Here is a 16,222-nt window from a genome sequence, read left to right on the forward strand (position 1 = left end):
CCATCTTCAGTCTTCGATCGAATAAGTCCACCTCCAGAGAAGTGTCGCCCTTCTATATTCACAAGGTTAGGGAGACCAAGTGCTTCAACCAAACACATTTCTGTATTTGCTAGGCTTAGCAATTCAGGAGAAAGTAAAGTCAAAGTGTCAACACCTTCATTGCGCATAAACAAGAAGGGCGCAATACATGAACGCTTGGGCGGTCCATCAAAAAAAGTCTTCAGTCGACTAGGGGCTCCCAAGAAGAATAGTGGCAAGGGTCGTCCTCTCTCAACTTCTGCAACACAAAATGAAGAAGAAGTAAGAGTAAGCGATGACTTGAGAAGCGCAATACCATCTCGCATGAAGCGTATGCAAGTAGTGGATATCATCCAACATGAGCCACTCAAAGCAAGGAGGCGCGTACTAGTTCTTACTGGCCAGCAAAAGAATGTCGAAGAGCTTGTGCCTTCATCTTCACGTCCCTGTGATACAAAGAAGTCAAGTGACTTAGAAATTACAACGTCGTCATATCACATCACAGTAGAAGAGATACCTGATGAGAGTGAAGAAGTTGAGGCCGATGAGGCCCCGAAAACACTTGAAGACGGGGGGCAATCGATTGTAGATGAACTTAAGGAACTCAACTTGGGAACTATTGAAGATCCTCGGCCCATTTATATTAGTGCTATGCTGACTAAAGAAGAAGAAGAGGAGTACTATAAGTTGTTGGTCGAGTACAAGGATGTCTTCGCTTGGAGCTATAAAGAGATGCCTGGACTCAGCCCAAAAATTGCAGTTCATCGTCTAGCAATCAAGAAAGGCACCAGTCCCAAAAAGCAACCTCAACGTCGTTTCAGGCCGGAGCTTGTACCTGAAATTGAAAGGGAAGTCAATAAACTCATTGAAGCAGGTTTCATTCGAGAAGTCAAATATTCTACCTGGATAGCAAACATTGTCCCAGTCAGAAAGAAGAATGGACAACTGCGTATATGTGTCGACTTCAGAGACCTTAATGATGCATGCCCGAAGGATGACTTCCCTTTGCCAGTTACAGAGTTGATGATTGACGCAACCACTGGTCATGAAGCCCTCTCATTCATGGATTGTACTACTGGTTACAATCAAATACATATGGCACCCGAAGATCAAGAAGCAACAGGTTTTCGAACCCCAAAAGGGATCTTCTGCTACACGGTCATGCCGTTTGGATTAAAGAACGCTGGCGCTACGTACCAACGCGCAATGCAAAAGATTTTTGATGATATGCTGCATAAAATAATAGAGTGTTATGTTGATGACGTGGTTGTCAAATCAAAGAAAAGAGAAGACCATATCAAAGACCTTCGAACCCTCTTTGAAAGACTTAGAAAATGTCAACTCAAGATGAATCCACTCAAGTGTGCGTTCGGTGTCACATCTGGGAAGTTCTTGGGGTTTGTGGTTAGGCATAGAGGCATTGAAATTGACCAAACAAAAATTAAAGCCATCAACGAAATGCCGGAACCAAAGACGTTAAAAGAGTTGCGCGGATTGCAAGGACGTTTGGCATACATTCGAAGGTTCATATCTAACCTAGCAGGACGTTGCCAACCATTCAGCCATCTCATGAAAAAGGATGCTCCATTCCAATGGGATGAAAAATGCAAAAATGCTTTTGATAGCATCAAGAAGTACTTGGCTAGTGCACCAGTGCTAGGGGCACCAATTCCAGGAAAGCCACTTGTCCTCTACATCGCAGCACAAGAACGCTCACTGGGGGCAATGTGTGCTCAGGAAATTGAAGATCGTAAAGAGAGAGCACTCTATTACTTGAGTCGTACCTTGGTTGGAGCTGAGTTGAATTACTTGCCCATAGAGAAGATATGTCTTGCTTTGGTGTTTGCCATCCATAAGTTGAGGCACTACATGCAGGCGCATACCATACACGTGGTCTCAAAAGCTAATCCAATCAAGTACATACTCTCAAGACCAGTCTTGTCTGGAAGACTTGCGAAATGGGCAATGTTACTTAAGCAGTATGACTTGGTGTTCGTGCCTCAAAAGGCTGTCAAAGGTCAAGCTATCGCCGACTTCTTTGCTGATCATCCAGTGCCAGCAGAGTGGGAAATTTCAGATGACCTCCCAGGAGAAGAAATTTTCTATGTGGACGTCCTACCTCCATGGCAAATGTACTTTGACGGTCTTTGCAAGGAAGGACGGAGTGGAGCCGGAGTTGTATTCGTAACTCCACAAAATCATCTCATGCCATACTCCTTTACGCTCACTCGGTTGTGCTCAAATAATATGGCAGAATACCAAGCTCTCATACTCGGCCTCCAAATGGCGAACGAAATAGGTGTTAGAGATATGGACATCTACGGCGACTCAAAGCTGGTGGTCAACCAAGTCCTTGGTGAATATGAAGTAAAAAAGGAAGACTTGATTCCCTACCATCAACGGGCATTACAACTGTTGAATCAACTTGAGGATATCCATGTTGGTCATGTGCCAAGGAGTGCCAATAAGTTGGCTGACGTGCTTGCTAATCTTGCAGCCACTTTGGCTTTGGGGCGAAGAGTCTATGCAAGTCGATCTGCAATCGTTGGGTAGTATCATTGCTTGAAGGAGAGGAAGATGTAGATACAACCAACATGATATGCGTCTACACAGTTGATGAAGATGACTGGCGTCAACCTATCATTGATTTTTTGGACCACCAAAAACTACCCGATGATCCCAGACACAAAGTAGAAATACGTCGACGTGCTCCAAAATTCATTCACTATAAAGGGACACTCTACAGACGTTCTTTCTCAGCCCAATGGTTGAGGTGTCTAAGCAAGGACGAAGCTACTGAAGCAATGCATGAAGCTCATTCTGGCATTTGTGGTGCTCATCAATCTGGGCCTAAACTTCATGATCGTGTAAAGAGAATGGGGTATTACTGGCCAACCATGGTGCAAGATTGTATGGACTTTGCGAAAAAATGTGAACCCTGTCAGTTCTACGCAAACTTCATACACCAACCGCCGGAGCCGTTGCATCCTACTGTTTCTTCATGGCCCTTTGAAGCTTGGAGACTTGATGTTGTGGGACCTCTTACTCCAAAGGCCTCAAATGGACACGAGTATATCCTCGCTGCCACTGACTACTTCTCAAAATGGGCGGAAGCCATCACGCTACGGGAAGTGAAGAAAGAAAATGTTGTGGACTTCATTAGAACCCAAATCATCTACAGATATGGTGTACCTCAACGTATCACAACGGACATTGGGAAACAATTTTTCAACCATCTGATGACAAGTCTGGGAGAAAAATTCAAGTTCAAACAATACAAGTCATCCATGTACAATGCCTCTGCAAATGGTTTGGCTGAAGCCTTTAATAAAACTCTTTGCAACTTGTTGAGAAAAGTAGTAGCAAAGTCAAAGCGAGACTGGCATGAAAGAATTGGGGAGGCGTTGTGGGCATATCGTACCACATACAAAACACCTACTCAGGCAACCCCGTACGCGTTGGTGTATGGAGTGGAGGCCGTGTTGCCTTTGGAGTTGCAGATCCCTTCCTTACGCATTGCTATTCAGGAGGGACTCACAGATGATGAGAATGACAAATTGCGATTAGAAGAGTTGGAAGCTCTCGATGAAAAGAGATTAGAGGCTCAACAAAAGCTCCAGTGCTATCAAGCAAGGTTGTCACGCGCATTCAACAAAAAGGTGCACCCTCGTTCTTTCCAAGTAGGAGACCTCGTCCTTGCAGTACGAAGACCAATCATCACCTCTCACAAGCCAGTTGGCAAGTTCACCTCTAAGTGGGATGGTCCATACGTGGTACAGGAGGTCTATACAAATGGTGCTTACAAAATCGTGGATGAAGACGGCGTTCGGGTAGGCCCAATCAATGGGAAGTTTTTGAAGCGTTACTATTCTTAAATCCCAACAGTGAAGGCTCCTAAGCAAGAGCGTAAACTGCAAGTCCAAGCTCCTAAGCAAGAGGTTAAACTGTATACAAAAAAAAAAAAAACAAAAAAAAAAAATATATATATATATATATATATATATATATATACTCCTTTCTTCCTTTATGAACTACGTCGGCTTGATCTTGTGAAATACACTATGTGCTTCACAAGTACGTATGCAACTTGGGTAAACATGTAGCTCAAGTGCAGCCACACCTCCAAACAAAAAAAAATCCGTCTTTTGAACTACGTTGGCTTGATCTTGCAAGTTGTCATCTTGGTAGCTTTGAAAGTACGTAGGCAGTTTGAGCAAACACTTTGTTCAAGTGCAGCCACACCAAAAAAAAAAACCAAAAAAAATTTCAGCAAAATAATTACTCCTGTCCCGCAAGAGTTTAAACTGTGTACGGCTAAAATTACAGTCAATCATCAACCAAGGTTGTAAAAGCAAGGCCATGTTAATCGATGATGAGTTCCGCTTGAGCTGCGTCTTTACAGTATTTGCTTCATGGTTAGCCTTGGATAGATCTTTAAAAAAGAGGGTCACATCGCATACTGGTGATGAAATGATGTAGCAATCTGGCACATAAAGGCTTAGAACTTCCTTACAATCGACGAGCGAGTTCATTGCATGGTAACTCCAAAGGGAACCCAAGATGACCCATCCAGGAGTGACTCGTACTCTCTTGGAGTCGACGAGTCAGGTCCATTGCGAGTTGCATCCTTGAAAAAAAAACAAAAAAACAAAAAAAAACAAAAAAAAAAAGAACAAATACAAGTAAATATAAAGAATATGTGGAGATCTTTTACAAGTCAGAGAGGCATCAAATCAAGAAGTATATTCATCCGGCATGTCTCATGGTAATGAAATAATGATCTTCATAAAGAGGTTCGTTGAATAAGACTTCAAAACTGTGTCGCGATGACCCGAATGGGTTCACCCTGACACAACTTGTCGCGATGACCCAAAAATGGGTTCACCCTAACAAGCAATAAATCTTCAAAACTGTGTCGCGATGACCCGAATGGGTTCACCCTGACACAACTTGTCGCGATGACCCAAAAATGGGTTCACCCTAACAAGCAATAAGTCTTCAAAATGACCCGAATGGGTTCACCCTGACAACTCGACTGGAGGCTGAAATATTGTCTGAAGTAATAAATCTTCAATGATAAACAAATACGGTGGCCTTCCATGAAGTACGGACAATTTGAAGATGGCCGAAAAGACGGGAACATAAGCCCTGCAAAAAAAAAAAAAAAAAAAAAAAAAACGCAGCATACACAATTGGAAAAGGCATGTAATCTTGTGTGTCCCATCAAGAAGTAAACATCCCATAATATATTATGTGTGATACAAAGAGGAGATGGGCAATGAATTTGGAAAGATGTATATTACCTTAAAAGAAACCAAGATTTTGGGGGTCAAATACGGATAAAGCCAAGCTGCATTCAAGCATACAAAAAAAAAAAGATTAGAGTGCATACAAAAAAGAAAGGAAAGAAAAAGAAAACAGAGGCCCAAAAATGGAAAGGACAAACAAAAGCCAATTCATGGACTATACAACCAGATGTATATGTTGTACGGTGTAGAACCTGAGCTTTGTGTCAAAGTATCCGAGCTTTATATTAAAGAATATGAGCTCTATAGAGTTCATTCATTCACACATTAAAAACATGAAATTTAAATCAGCTCAGAAAAAAATACACGTAAGCTCGAATTCTTATACTTGGTTGTACCATGCTTATGGTACAACTGGATGTATAATCCTATTTGTGAACAAAAGCATAGGGTGCCATATTCACAAGTGCCCAGATTTGGAGCATAAAGGGAAGAACTTCAGAGCTGGAATTCAATGACTTTGTACTGATTAGAGTGTTGTTCATTTATAAGAAAAAGGGTACCAGTCCAGCAATACATCAAAAAAAAAAGGGTGATTGTTTCAGACGGTCTTTGCTGAGGTCGTTGGGGGATCAAACGATAACGAAAATCCGAGCTATTCGATATTTCGGAATCGTGGGACTGCAAATTTTGTGAATATGGGAAGCTTTAGGATCAAAGATCATTCTCCATGATGTAAAATTGGTCGACAACAGGGGCTGTCCACGCACTCCGTTTTTTTCACGAAATCAGGGGACGAAGTGTGAATCGCTCTTGTTCAAACTCGAACTTTACGGGTCAGTTATCTAAAGCAAGGTGTGTGTTTAATTGATCATTATGGCGATCTTCATCCCGTCAAAAAGTAACATACAGAAATTCAAGCCTGAAGTTGAATTCTACTGCTAAAACTGCTAAACAAGTTTAGGGTATCGGCCTTTCGGGTAAACAAGAAAGATGGCTTACTTGGAGCTTGTTATGCCGAAAACAACAAATCAGTTTCTAAATTTTACATCAAAGGTGAAGTCAGACCGGAAAGCATGTAAAAAAAAAAGAGAAGCAAGATAGACAACTTACTGGTAATTGGCGGAGTGCAGCAATAAATTAAAGTCGGGTCGGTTTTCGGTACCAGTCAGAGTGAGTCCTGCAAAGAAGAAAAGGAGGGAGATGAAGGTTTAAAAAAAAAAATCATGAATGAAGAAGTATGGAAGATGGACGAACAAAAGAAAGCAAGTCAAGTGACATTCTTTTATGCTTAAAAGTTGGCTTATTCTTTCACAAGTATGAGACCTTATCTTCGAAGGATGTCAAGTATACACAACTTCTCATGAGAAATAAAAAAAAAGAGAGAATAAATCAAAGGGAGGTTAATCATGGGATATGTTTGTTCGAAAGAATCAGAGGTAAAACTGGATGCTTCTGTACGGGTCATGATGATGTTCATCCACAAACAAAAATAAAAGGGGGTCCAGCAGCGCAAGGCAAATTCAATTGGAAGCCTGAGCAAAATTCGGGTCGATGTTATACAAAACGCAGGCTGTGGTATAGTTCGAGTTTTGGCCAATTTGAGTAGGACTGAAGTGTTTCTAAAGGCAAAACTTCTAAAGTATTCGGTTGGGTTCGTTTTGATTGTTTAATAAACATGGCATAACAAATACTGAACAGAGCAGGGAAGAAGAAAGACAATAAGAAGAAGAGTTACCTATATCATTCAGGTCCGACACGCAATGATCTGGAATACAACAAATCGAGATGCGACTACGTTCGGTAACAATGGAGCTCTCTCTGCATATAAAAAAAAGGGTGGCAATGCAAATCAAGAATATGGCCTGACATATGCAAAGACTAATACAAGAGTTTGTATAAGGAGGAAATACCGTTCTGAAGTCTTCGCAGCGATAATTGATGTGATGGCAGACGGGAACAAGGTGTATATATAGATTTTGGATCTCCTTAAACCCTACCAAATTGGAAAGTTATAGAAGGGCACGGACTTTCCTAAAAATTGTATTGTGCAATTTTATTGGGAATTAAATGGCATGGTTAATGTATACACAATTTGGATTAAGGGATCCATCTATGTGTCACCCGTCAAGTTAGACCCTAGCAAAGACGTTAAAAATGGACTACCCTTACACAAGTTCGGGTACGCTACTCGACTTCCAAGTCAAAGGAAAAAAAAAAGTCGCTCGCCAAATCAAATAATGATAGGGTGACATTACAAGAAAAATGGATTGTCTCAACAACAAGTTGAGGTGCCCTTGACTTTCAAGTCAAATACAAATTCACCCGCCAAGTTGGATAACGACGGGGTGGCACAAAAAAAAATGGATCATTCTTGCGATAAGTTAGGATATTCATTATCAATTTCCAAGTCAAATCAAGTCAAGTGGAGCTGTCTTCGCGACAAGTAGGGGCGCTCATTATCGACTTCCAAGTCAAAGTAAAATCGGGACCCCGCCACGTCAAGACACCGGGAGGTGCACGTGACAAGGTCCCGAGGGGGCAATTTGTAGGCACGGAAAATTTATTAATGTGCCGAATAAATAAAATAAATTAATTATTTTGAGTTAATTCCAAATTTTTAATTTTTAATTTAATTTAATTATTTTGTCCCGTTTAAATAAAATATGGGTCGATTCGGATTACAAAAGGACCTATTCGGATCACTAAACCTAGAAAGAATCAAACTTGGGCCAAGGTTGCTAATAAACCCACAAATGGGCTTGTGACCACCAAAGTCCAACAAGGGGATTTGAAACTCTATAAATAGAGCTCTTCTCATTCATTCAAAGCGTTGGAAATTCATAATTGCAAAGGAGCTAGAGAGAACAAGGTACAAATTCCTACAAATCCTCTCTGTCAAAATCATTGCAAGCAGTCAACAAGCACATCAAATCGTGCCGCCTGCGTTGAAGATTCAATCACAAGTTCAAACCTTCAAGAGAGATTCAAGTCATCGCGACCCTCTCAAGAAATCAAATTTACATCGCGCGTAGAGCAATTAAATTTGTCTACACGCGTACCCCTCACGTGTACCCCGTACACGTACCCCTTACGGCATATTAGAATCAGAAGATACATTAGATATTGTACACGTACTTTTGATATTTATTAATAAAAATATAATTTTTTCCTTATTTTGTATTTCAGTTATCGCAATACAAAATTTGTTGTTACACACTCACCTCTAAATGTAACAGTTCATTTCCTATCTTTGGTTAACATCCCAAATAACGAACATCAAATCCATCAACAAAATTACCTCAACATTATTTCCAATTCCATCCTTAATTGTATCGTCACCCAACTCACCACCAAGATCTCATATCGTGCAAATTCTTTACCCAGCTTTTTACTTTCCTTAATTCCTCAAAACTCATGATTAACATGTCGTCCTGGAACTCCTATATAACCGTTAACTCAAATCCTCATGATACTATCATACATCTCGACGATTCCTTACTTTTATATCACATAACTCCGGTGAACATTCTCCTAGTTTACTCCCCTCATTCTTTTCTTTTTACACTCGACAAAATTAATTAACAATTCAACTCCTTATTACTTCTACCTAACTCGTTAGTGCTCCGGTTATCTTCTCGTTGCTCCAAAACTCAAATCTCATTATTTCATATCAGTACCATCTCACTCTTTCTTACCATGGATCTTCTCCCATCATGCTACTGACTCACACTTGCCACTAATCCATCCATAAAATCAACGTTTACTGTTCAATCAATTGCATCTCCCTTTTACATCTCTAGAAATCAAAATTCATTTTATACCGTTAATTGTCCAAGGAAATCACACATTAGTTTCACCTCTTGATAATACAAATTCCCAAACTCACTCACTATCTCCAAATCCACGTCGCGACATGTCTCCATTAAGTTCACTATATACCACTCTTCTCCATCCCTCTACAACGATCTTTCATTACATACATTATTAACCAACATTATCTAACCATCTCCCTCCATAATTCCTTACACATCTCAAGTTGCTACTATCTACATCCTTCCTTTCAATCTTTTCATTCTCACGTTCCTTAGACTTACATCATCCCTTGCCCACCTTCACTTACTTTTTCATTACTCAACACACAATCATATTACTCATCTCATCTCATAAAACATGCTCCATGCCTCAATAAGTCTTACCAATCTTCCTTTTCTTTTTTCGCTGTCTATCACAACCACATATAACTCATGTCCTTCCCACCGAACTCATACTCACCACAGGTGTCACTCCTTATATCATAAGATTGGGTAACTTACGCATCAGGACCAGCACATACGTAAAACAATGCATAAAGAAGCAAAAGAACACCTTTGAATTAAATATAATAGGCAACGAAGTCAAAAGATAAGCATATGACCCAAAACAGGGGTCACTAGATCGAGTACAAGTCACTCGATCGAGTAAGTTACTTACTCGGTCGAGTAGATGAAGGTCAGAGGCACGTACAAAAAATTACCAGGGCTAATCGATCGAGTAAGGGTTACTCGATCGAGTAACAAGAGGTGCACTCGATTGAGTAAGACCCACTCGATCGAGTACCCTACGCATTTCTCAGCACTGTCCAATTTTCGTAAAACGGTCATATCTCACTCGTTTCTTGGTCATTTTGGGTGTATGACCTATCGTTAGAATCGTAAAAGAACAAGCTATCACCTACAATTGGAATCACATCAAAATCATATATACATCTCAAGTTATAACAGATTAAAGACAACTTCGCCGTAATCAGACAACATAACTATTTGATTTTTACTTCCAAACAACTCAAACAACAACAAAGTAGACAAAAACAACTCAATACTCATAAAACCAGTATTCCTAATCACATGTTACTATCTTCAAAAGCCAAGCAACAACATTCATCATGCACATATATTATTTAACTTGTCAATCATGTATTACCCACATGCTTTTATTCTATAACTTTACGTACAACAATAACATAATACGGAGTATATGACATAAAATCCCCTATTCACATGTTACTAACATAGCAAAAATAGAAAATCCACTTCCATCACATAAACATGTTCTCCACATGAACTTCGTATTCTCATGCAATTCCTTACTTCATCTTTTCAAACCAATTCATAGATCATATTCATACACGTATTTATACAATTTATTCAACCAATCATATGCATATAAACAATAGTAACTAGTAGCGATCCCAACCACAATTCATGTTATCATAAACAATTACCTTCATCTTTTCCACCACACCTCCATTCAACCACATAACACCCATCCATCCAACATATTCATACAACACATCATTCAATATGTATGCAATAGGACATTAACAAGTACATAGCGATCCCATGACACCCCATAGTAACCGGTTTAAAGTTGTAGGGCGAGTTTGCGACTTTAGGACGTCTCCCAAGTCTTTGCATTAGCTCCTAACACCTCCTATCCAGGTTCATTTTATTTTGACTCTCTAGATTCATTGGGTTCATTAGTTACAGGTTCCAAAATCGTCGCTCTGATACCACTTTGTAACACCCCCATACTCCAAGTGCCTTACCAGGACCACTTAAAGAATGAGAATGCTACCATCTCGGTTATCCGAGGCAATGTATATCAAATAGACCATAAAAGAACGTACTTTAATAAATAAGTTTAAGTTATTACATAACAAAACCAACTGTAAAGTAAAGTACAATTGTTCTACAACCCAACTACAACTAAAGTAACAAAAGTATAAAGACAACACAGCGGAAGATTACTATCAGACTCGTGGCAAATCCATCCCCAGCTAATCCCGCGCACATCCATGGTATACCTGCTAGACAACTGCTCACCACCCCCGAATGGATCACCACAGTTTTTAAAACATTTAAACGGGTCGATCGATTACACAAAACAAACAAATTGCAATAAAACAATACCACAACCAATTCAATCAACCCAAACTCCATCACATCACCACACACCTGACTACACACTAAAGTGTGTAGCCCTGCCAGAATACTCATCGCAACAAGTATTCCACACCGCCAGTGGGGGACCGCAGCCGTTCCCACCTAAGCCCCGCTCATCTCATCCGAACGATAAACCCATGTTCATTAATGTGCACATCCCTTCTCTGGCGGGTTCCACAGAAGGCGAATCAAGGGCGTGAAGCCACTCCCGCAAGTGACTCCACTCAGCCAGGGACGCACCCCCAAAGATCACAAACAGTTACACAACAATCACCTTACACAATCAACAATTACCAAAAACCAATTCCATTACGATAAATAATCAACAACAATAACAATCACCAACAATATTATGTAACCAATACTGAGTAGGGAAAACCCTACCTGGAATAGCAATCAGAGACCATCACAGCAGCTAATCATAATCGTTCTTCAACGAAACCACCTCCTATAAACACACAATCATACAATCACAATCTAACATCAACAATACTCCCCAAAACCCTCAAATTACCCAATTAGGGTTTCAAATAAAACCAATGAAACGATATAAAAACTATACTAGGATCTTACCCATAATGCGACGGTCTCAACGGCGTAAAGAACTCAATGATCCGACGACTCTAGCCCTTAGGATTTGATAGCAATGCGAAAGAGGAGAGTAACGTAACATGTTTTTACTTCTTATGAAACTACTACAGATACAGGCTATAACAACGGTTAAAAACCGTTGTTATATAAAAAAGCGGACGTTGTTAAAGTGTCCGTTGTAAAAGGTTTTAACAACGGTTGGTTTTCTTAAGGAACTCGTTGTTAAAACTATTAACAACGGTTTTTAAGTATCAAAACCCGTTGTGGAAAGTGTGACTCAATTTTGGTGGGAAAGTTATAACAACGGTTGTAATATACAAAACCGTTGTTATAACTAAAGACAACGGGTTGTTTCTCAATAACCATTGTTGTTTGTTTTTAAAAAATTAAAAAAAAATTAAATTAAATATTACTAGATGCATGCATAATTACGGCCCGTTATAATTCCGATGCATGCATTATTACTGTCATCCCTGTGCATATGAATGGACAATATGGAATGAGAAGGGTTAGTAATAAGATTTGAAGCAGCAGAGAGAGATATGATGATGATTATGGCACAACTTCCTAAACATATATTAATTAAAAAACAACTCAAACCACACATTACTTAGTATAAATACATGCATTATCTCAACCACCATTCCATTATCTCACTATCTCCAAGCCCTAACTGCTAAAACAAATTCCAAACCCTAATTAATCTTTCAAACAAACTCCAAACTTCATCAACAAAATGAATGATATCATCCTTAAGACTCTTACTATGATCGAGAACAACAATTGTTTCATCCGCCGGTTGCTCCACATTGAGGACAGTTTCAGGAGCTACCTTGTGGATGCTCGATCCGTACTCAAGGACGCCAAAAAAGATGGCTTTGACAGAAAGGCGGTTGTTGCAGCTATATGACGATATAGCAACTGCTGAACGGAACCTCCAAATAGCTAAGGAGGAGAGGACGGATATCATAGAAGAGAACAAGACTCTCTATGAAAATATAAGAATTGCATTTTTATTAATGTAATTCTTTTTTTAATTTATGTATTTATATATATATATATAGGGTCGGGGTCAGGTGCGAACTAAAGTTCGGTGCGAACTGTACGAACTACTCACATACACAATATAATACTTCCAGATACACAAGTTAGTACTTCTAGATACACATGATATAACTACTAGATACACATGTATCCTGTAGTAATACCATGTGTATCTGAGCCGGTATTATGTGTATCTAGGTGGTACTTTGTGTATCCACCGCCACCACTGGCCCCCCACCACCACCGCCACTACTACCACTACCTAGAAACACCATTGCCGCCAACACCACCACCACTGTTGCCGTCAGCCCACCACCACCGCCATACTATCACAACCACCATCGACAAACACCAAAAATTCATCGCTTTCACACAACAGTACCTCAGACGGCACCGAAAAAATCAGTGAACAGCTCCGACGTGTATCACCGGACACCATAAATGGCGCCACGAGAACCATTGTCTTCCCCATCCACGACCAGCAACCTTTCCATTTTGCCTATGTAGATCTGGTCGTCGACTGCCACCCGACTCCGCTAACAGATCACCGACCACAAGAGAAGTCGGCAGCGGTATCAATAATCAATCTCAGATAAAAACTCCGGCAAGTCCAGTCGACTCCGATGACCACAAGACCAACTCGTGATTTCATTTTTTTTACAAAAAATCGAACTAAGGGATAGATCTAAAACAACGAAGGAAAATTTCAGAAAATGAACTGCACCGCTAAAGAAATCATAAAATTTAAAGCCTTAAAATGAAAATCATCAATGTTGAATGCCAAAAATGGGAGCGACAAATAATAGTGGTGGAGGCGTCAGTTAAAATTAAGGGCAGTTTTAAGTGGTGGTAGCTTGGGGAGGAGTACGACGGTGGTTACTGTGGTCTCTGGTAGTGGATGGGGATGGTGAATGCTGGGGTCGTCGGACTCCGACGATTTCGATGGTGGTTACTAAGTGGAGGGAAGTGGTGGTCTGTGATGAGAAGAAAATGCCAGTAGGTGCGATGAGTTGATGGTGGTTTGATAATTTGAGGAGAGAGAATGTCATTTTTGTTTTAAGTTGGTGGTAGCTGTGAAAGGGTAAAGCTTGTAGGTTCGCACTGAACTTTAGGTTCGCACAGGATCCTATTTCTATATATATATATATATATATATATATATATATATATAAGACTTTCGCAAATTCACGTTTCTGATGTGCCAGTAGCACGACAATTTTGTGACGTCTCATGATCGCTTTAATAATGATAAAAAGGAAAAGGTAGTCGTGAGACGTCTCAGTTACCTTTTTATCACAAGCAAGAATAATCGTTAGCCTTTAGAGTTAAGTAGGACATTACTACAAGATTAGCTTCGAGCTTGCTCAAATCCATTTCTCACCAAAGCCGTGTACAATTAATTTATCATTTTGAAAATTCAACCACCTGAAACATTCAAGTATAGAATTCATGTTGGAAAAAGTCAATCCCTTCAACTCAAGAAAAAATAGATAAACACGCTTTTACAAATGCCCTATATAAACACGTCTAAGTCCTAATAATTTGAACCATACCTTAACTCGTAATCTTTAAGAATTTCTCAAAAATTGTGTGATACGGGTTGAATGTGCGCAGCCTTATCCTTATACTAACAGCAAAAAAGGTTATTTTAGGCATAAGGAAATAATGGGCAATAATCAACCATGGCACTGGAAAATGTTCATCATCATATTATATGTCATGATCGGCTTGTGTTTTGTTGCCGGCTTGGTAAGGATGTGCCTTCGTCCTGATCTCGTCGAGTCCCAAACCTCGGATGGCAACCATCACCACAGGCACCACCATCATGCGCACATGCACGCGGCACACCACCATCATCATGATGCAACATCAATGTCAATGTCCACATTTTCCAGTGCCGTGTAGATACACAAATACGAGTAGTATACAACGTCTTGTGTTAATATCCTTTTAGCCTTTTATACTCTCAACCCAACTATTTTTGTTAGTTGATATTGACATATTATCAGTTCGTCATCTTCCTTTTTTTTTTTAGGTTTTTCATTAATTTTAATCAAATAGTCATTGTAAACATTTTGTATTAGGGGAAGTTACTATAGTTTGTGCATAAACTAGTATGTAACCTTTATTCAAATAAATTCAGATTAAAGTAATTTAGTTTACCATTTAATACCTCTCCAGTCTCCATCATCTATCAATGGATATGATTAAATTTCGAGAAAAATTTGACCGTCTAGGTTTATAGCGACATTAAAAAAAATAGAGGTGGGGTTAACTTGAAATGTCTAGGATCATAGGATGGATCTGATCTCTCCATTTTGACCTCAAATGAAACCCGTCTATTTATAGATAATGGAGAGAATCTTGACACAGACATTTAATCCTCATTATTCAATTTTGAGTTTTAATAACACAAGTATACAACTCAATTTACAATGATATATAATCGCATCATTAAAAAGTAGTACAATAATTGAGTTCAAAATGCATCTAGTACATGTACAAATATGCAACAATTTTGAATCATTCCTAAATTAATTGTTCTTATTACCGTATAAAAGTAAGGAAATAAAAAGAATATGCAGTCGTATAAATATTTTGGCAAAGGTTATTAATACATGCGAGTTGATCAAATTCAATGTCAAATTTTTATGGGTAATGATTATTTAAGAAACCAAAAGAGGAAATAAATTCTTGATATATGCATTAAATGTATTGGTTAATGTGTAATTTAGTTCTTAATTCCTAAGTTATTACCCAAATTAGAAGGTATTTGGGTTATATTTAGCATTACCCAATTTTTATTACGAAAAAAAAAAGGAGGTATTTTGAAATACCTCTGTTTTTTTAACAAACAAACACACAAACCAAACACACAGACCCATGTACCAGCCCTTGAACTCTTGACCTCTGACAACCCAATACATGGTATTGCCAATTTGCCACCAAGGTACAAGGAGGGCTAGTGCTCTATGCCGGCGTTGAAAACATTTTATTAACTACACGGACAACCCGTGCGACGAGAAAAAAATGTGATTGTTATCAATGCTCTGTTCAAAAAACCGAGATCAAATGGTTATTTGAAAGGGAAAAAACTTGCACCAATATACAGAAACTCGAGCACCATGTAAATTTTATTGATTGTGAATCAAAGCACTAGTATTTTGGACGGTTTAAAGTTAATCTAGTACTTAAAAGTTGACAATCCGCCTTACTTGTGACGGTCTCTTCAAAGAGACCTCTCACAGTCCCTCCCCACTTGCCCTCCAGACTTGCCCTGTTGTGAAAGGTCTCTAATAAAAGTTGAGAATGTGTAAAATAAAAGTTGACACTAGAATA

At 39.3% G+C, this 16,222-nt stretch overlaps 1 protein-coding gene across 1 annotated transcript; it reads left to right on the plus strand.

Moving 5' to 3' along the window:
• The first annotated feature begins 2,612 nt into the window (after positions 1-2,612).
• Positions 2,613-4,497, plus strand: LOC141648676 (uncharacterized). The gene is made up of 2 exons (XM_074457400.1): positions 2,613-2,958; positions 4,421-4,497. The coding sequence occupies exons 1-2, from the start codon at positions 2,613-2,615 to the stop codon at positions 4,495-4,497; spliced, it is 423 nt and encodes a 140-aa protein (XP_074313501.1).
• Positions 4,498-16,222: the final 11,725 nt, after the last annotated feature.

Source organism: Silene latifolia, chromosome 3 (genome assembly GCF_048544455.1).
Source record: "Silene latifolia isolate original U9 population chromosome 3, ASM4854445v1, whole genome shotgun sequence".
In the NCBI taxonomy this organism is placed as follows: Eukaryota; Viridiplantae; Streptophyta; class Magnoliopsida; order Caryophyllales; family Caryophyllaceae; genus Silene; species Silene latifolia.

What these genes read in the sequence shown, in the direction of transcription:
- LOC141648676 (XM_074457400.1), top strand. Translation starts at nt 2,613, where the DNA reads ATGATATGCGTCTACACAGTTGATGAAGATGACTGGCGTCAACCTATC. An exon ending in TGCGAAAAAATGTGAACCCT is followed by an intron (nt 2,959 to 4,420) that starts GTCAGTTCTACG and finishes GCGTCTTTACAG; the next exon opens with TATTTGCTTCATGGTTAGCC.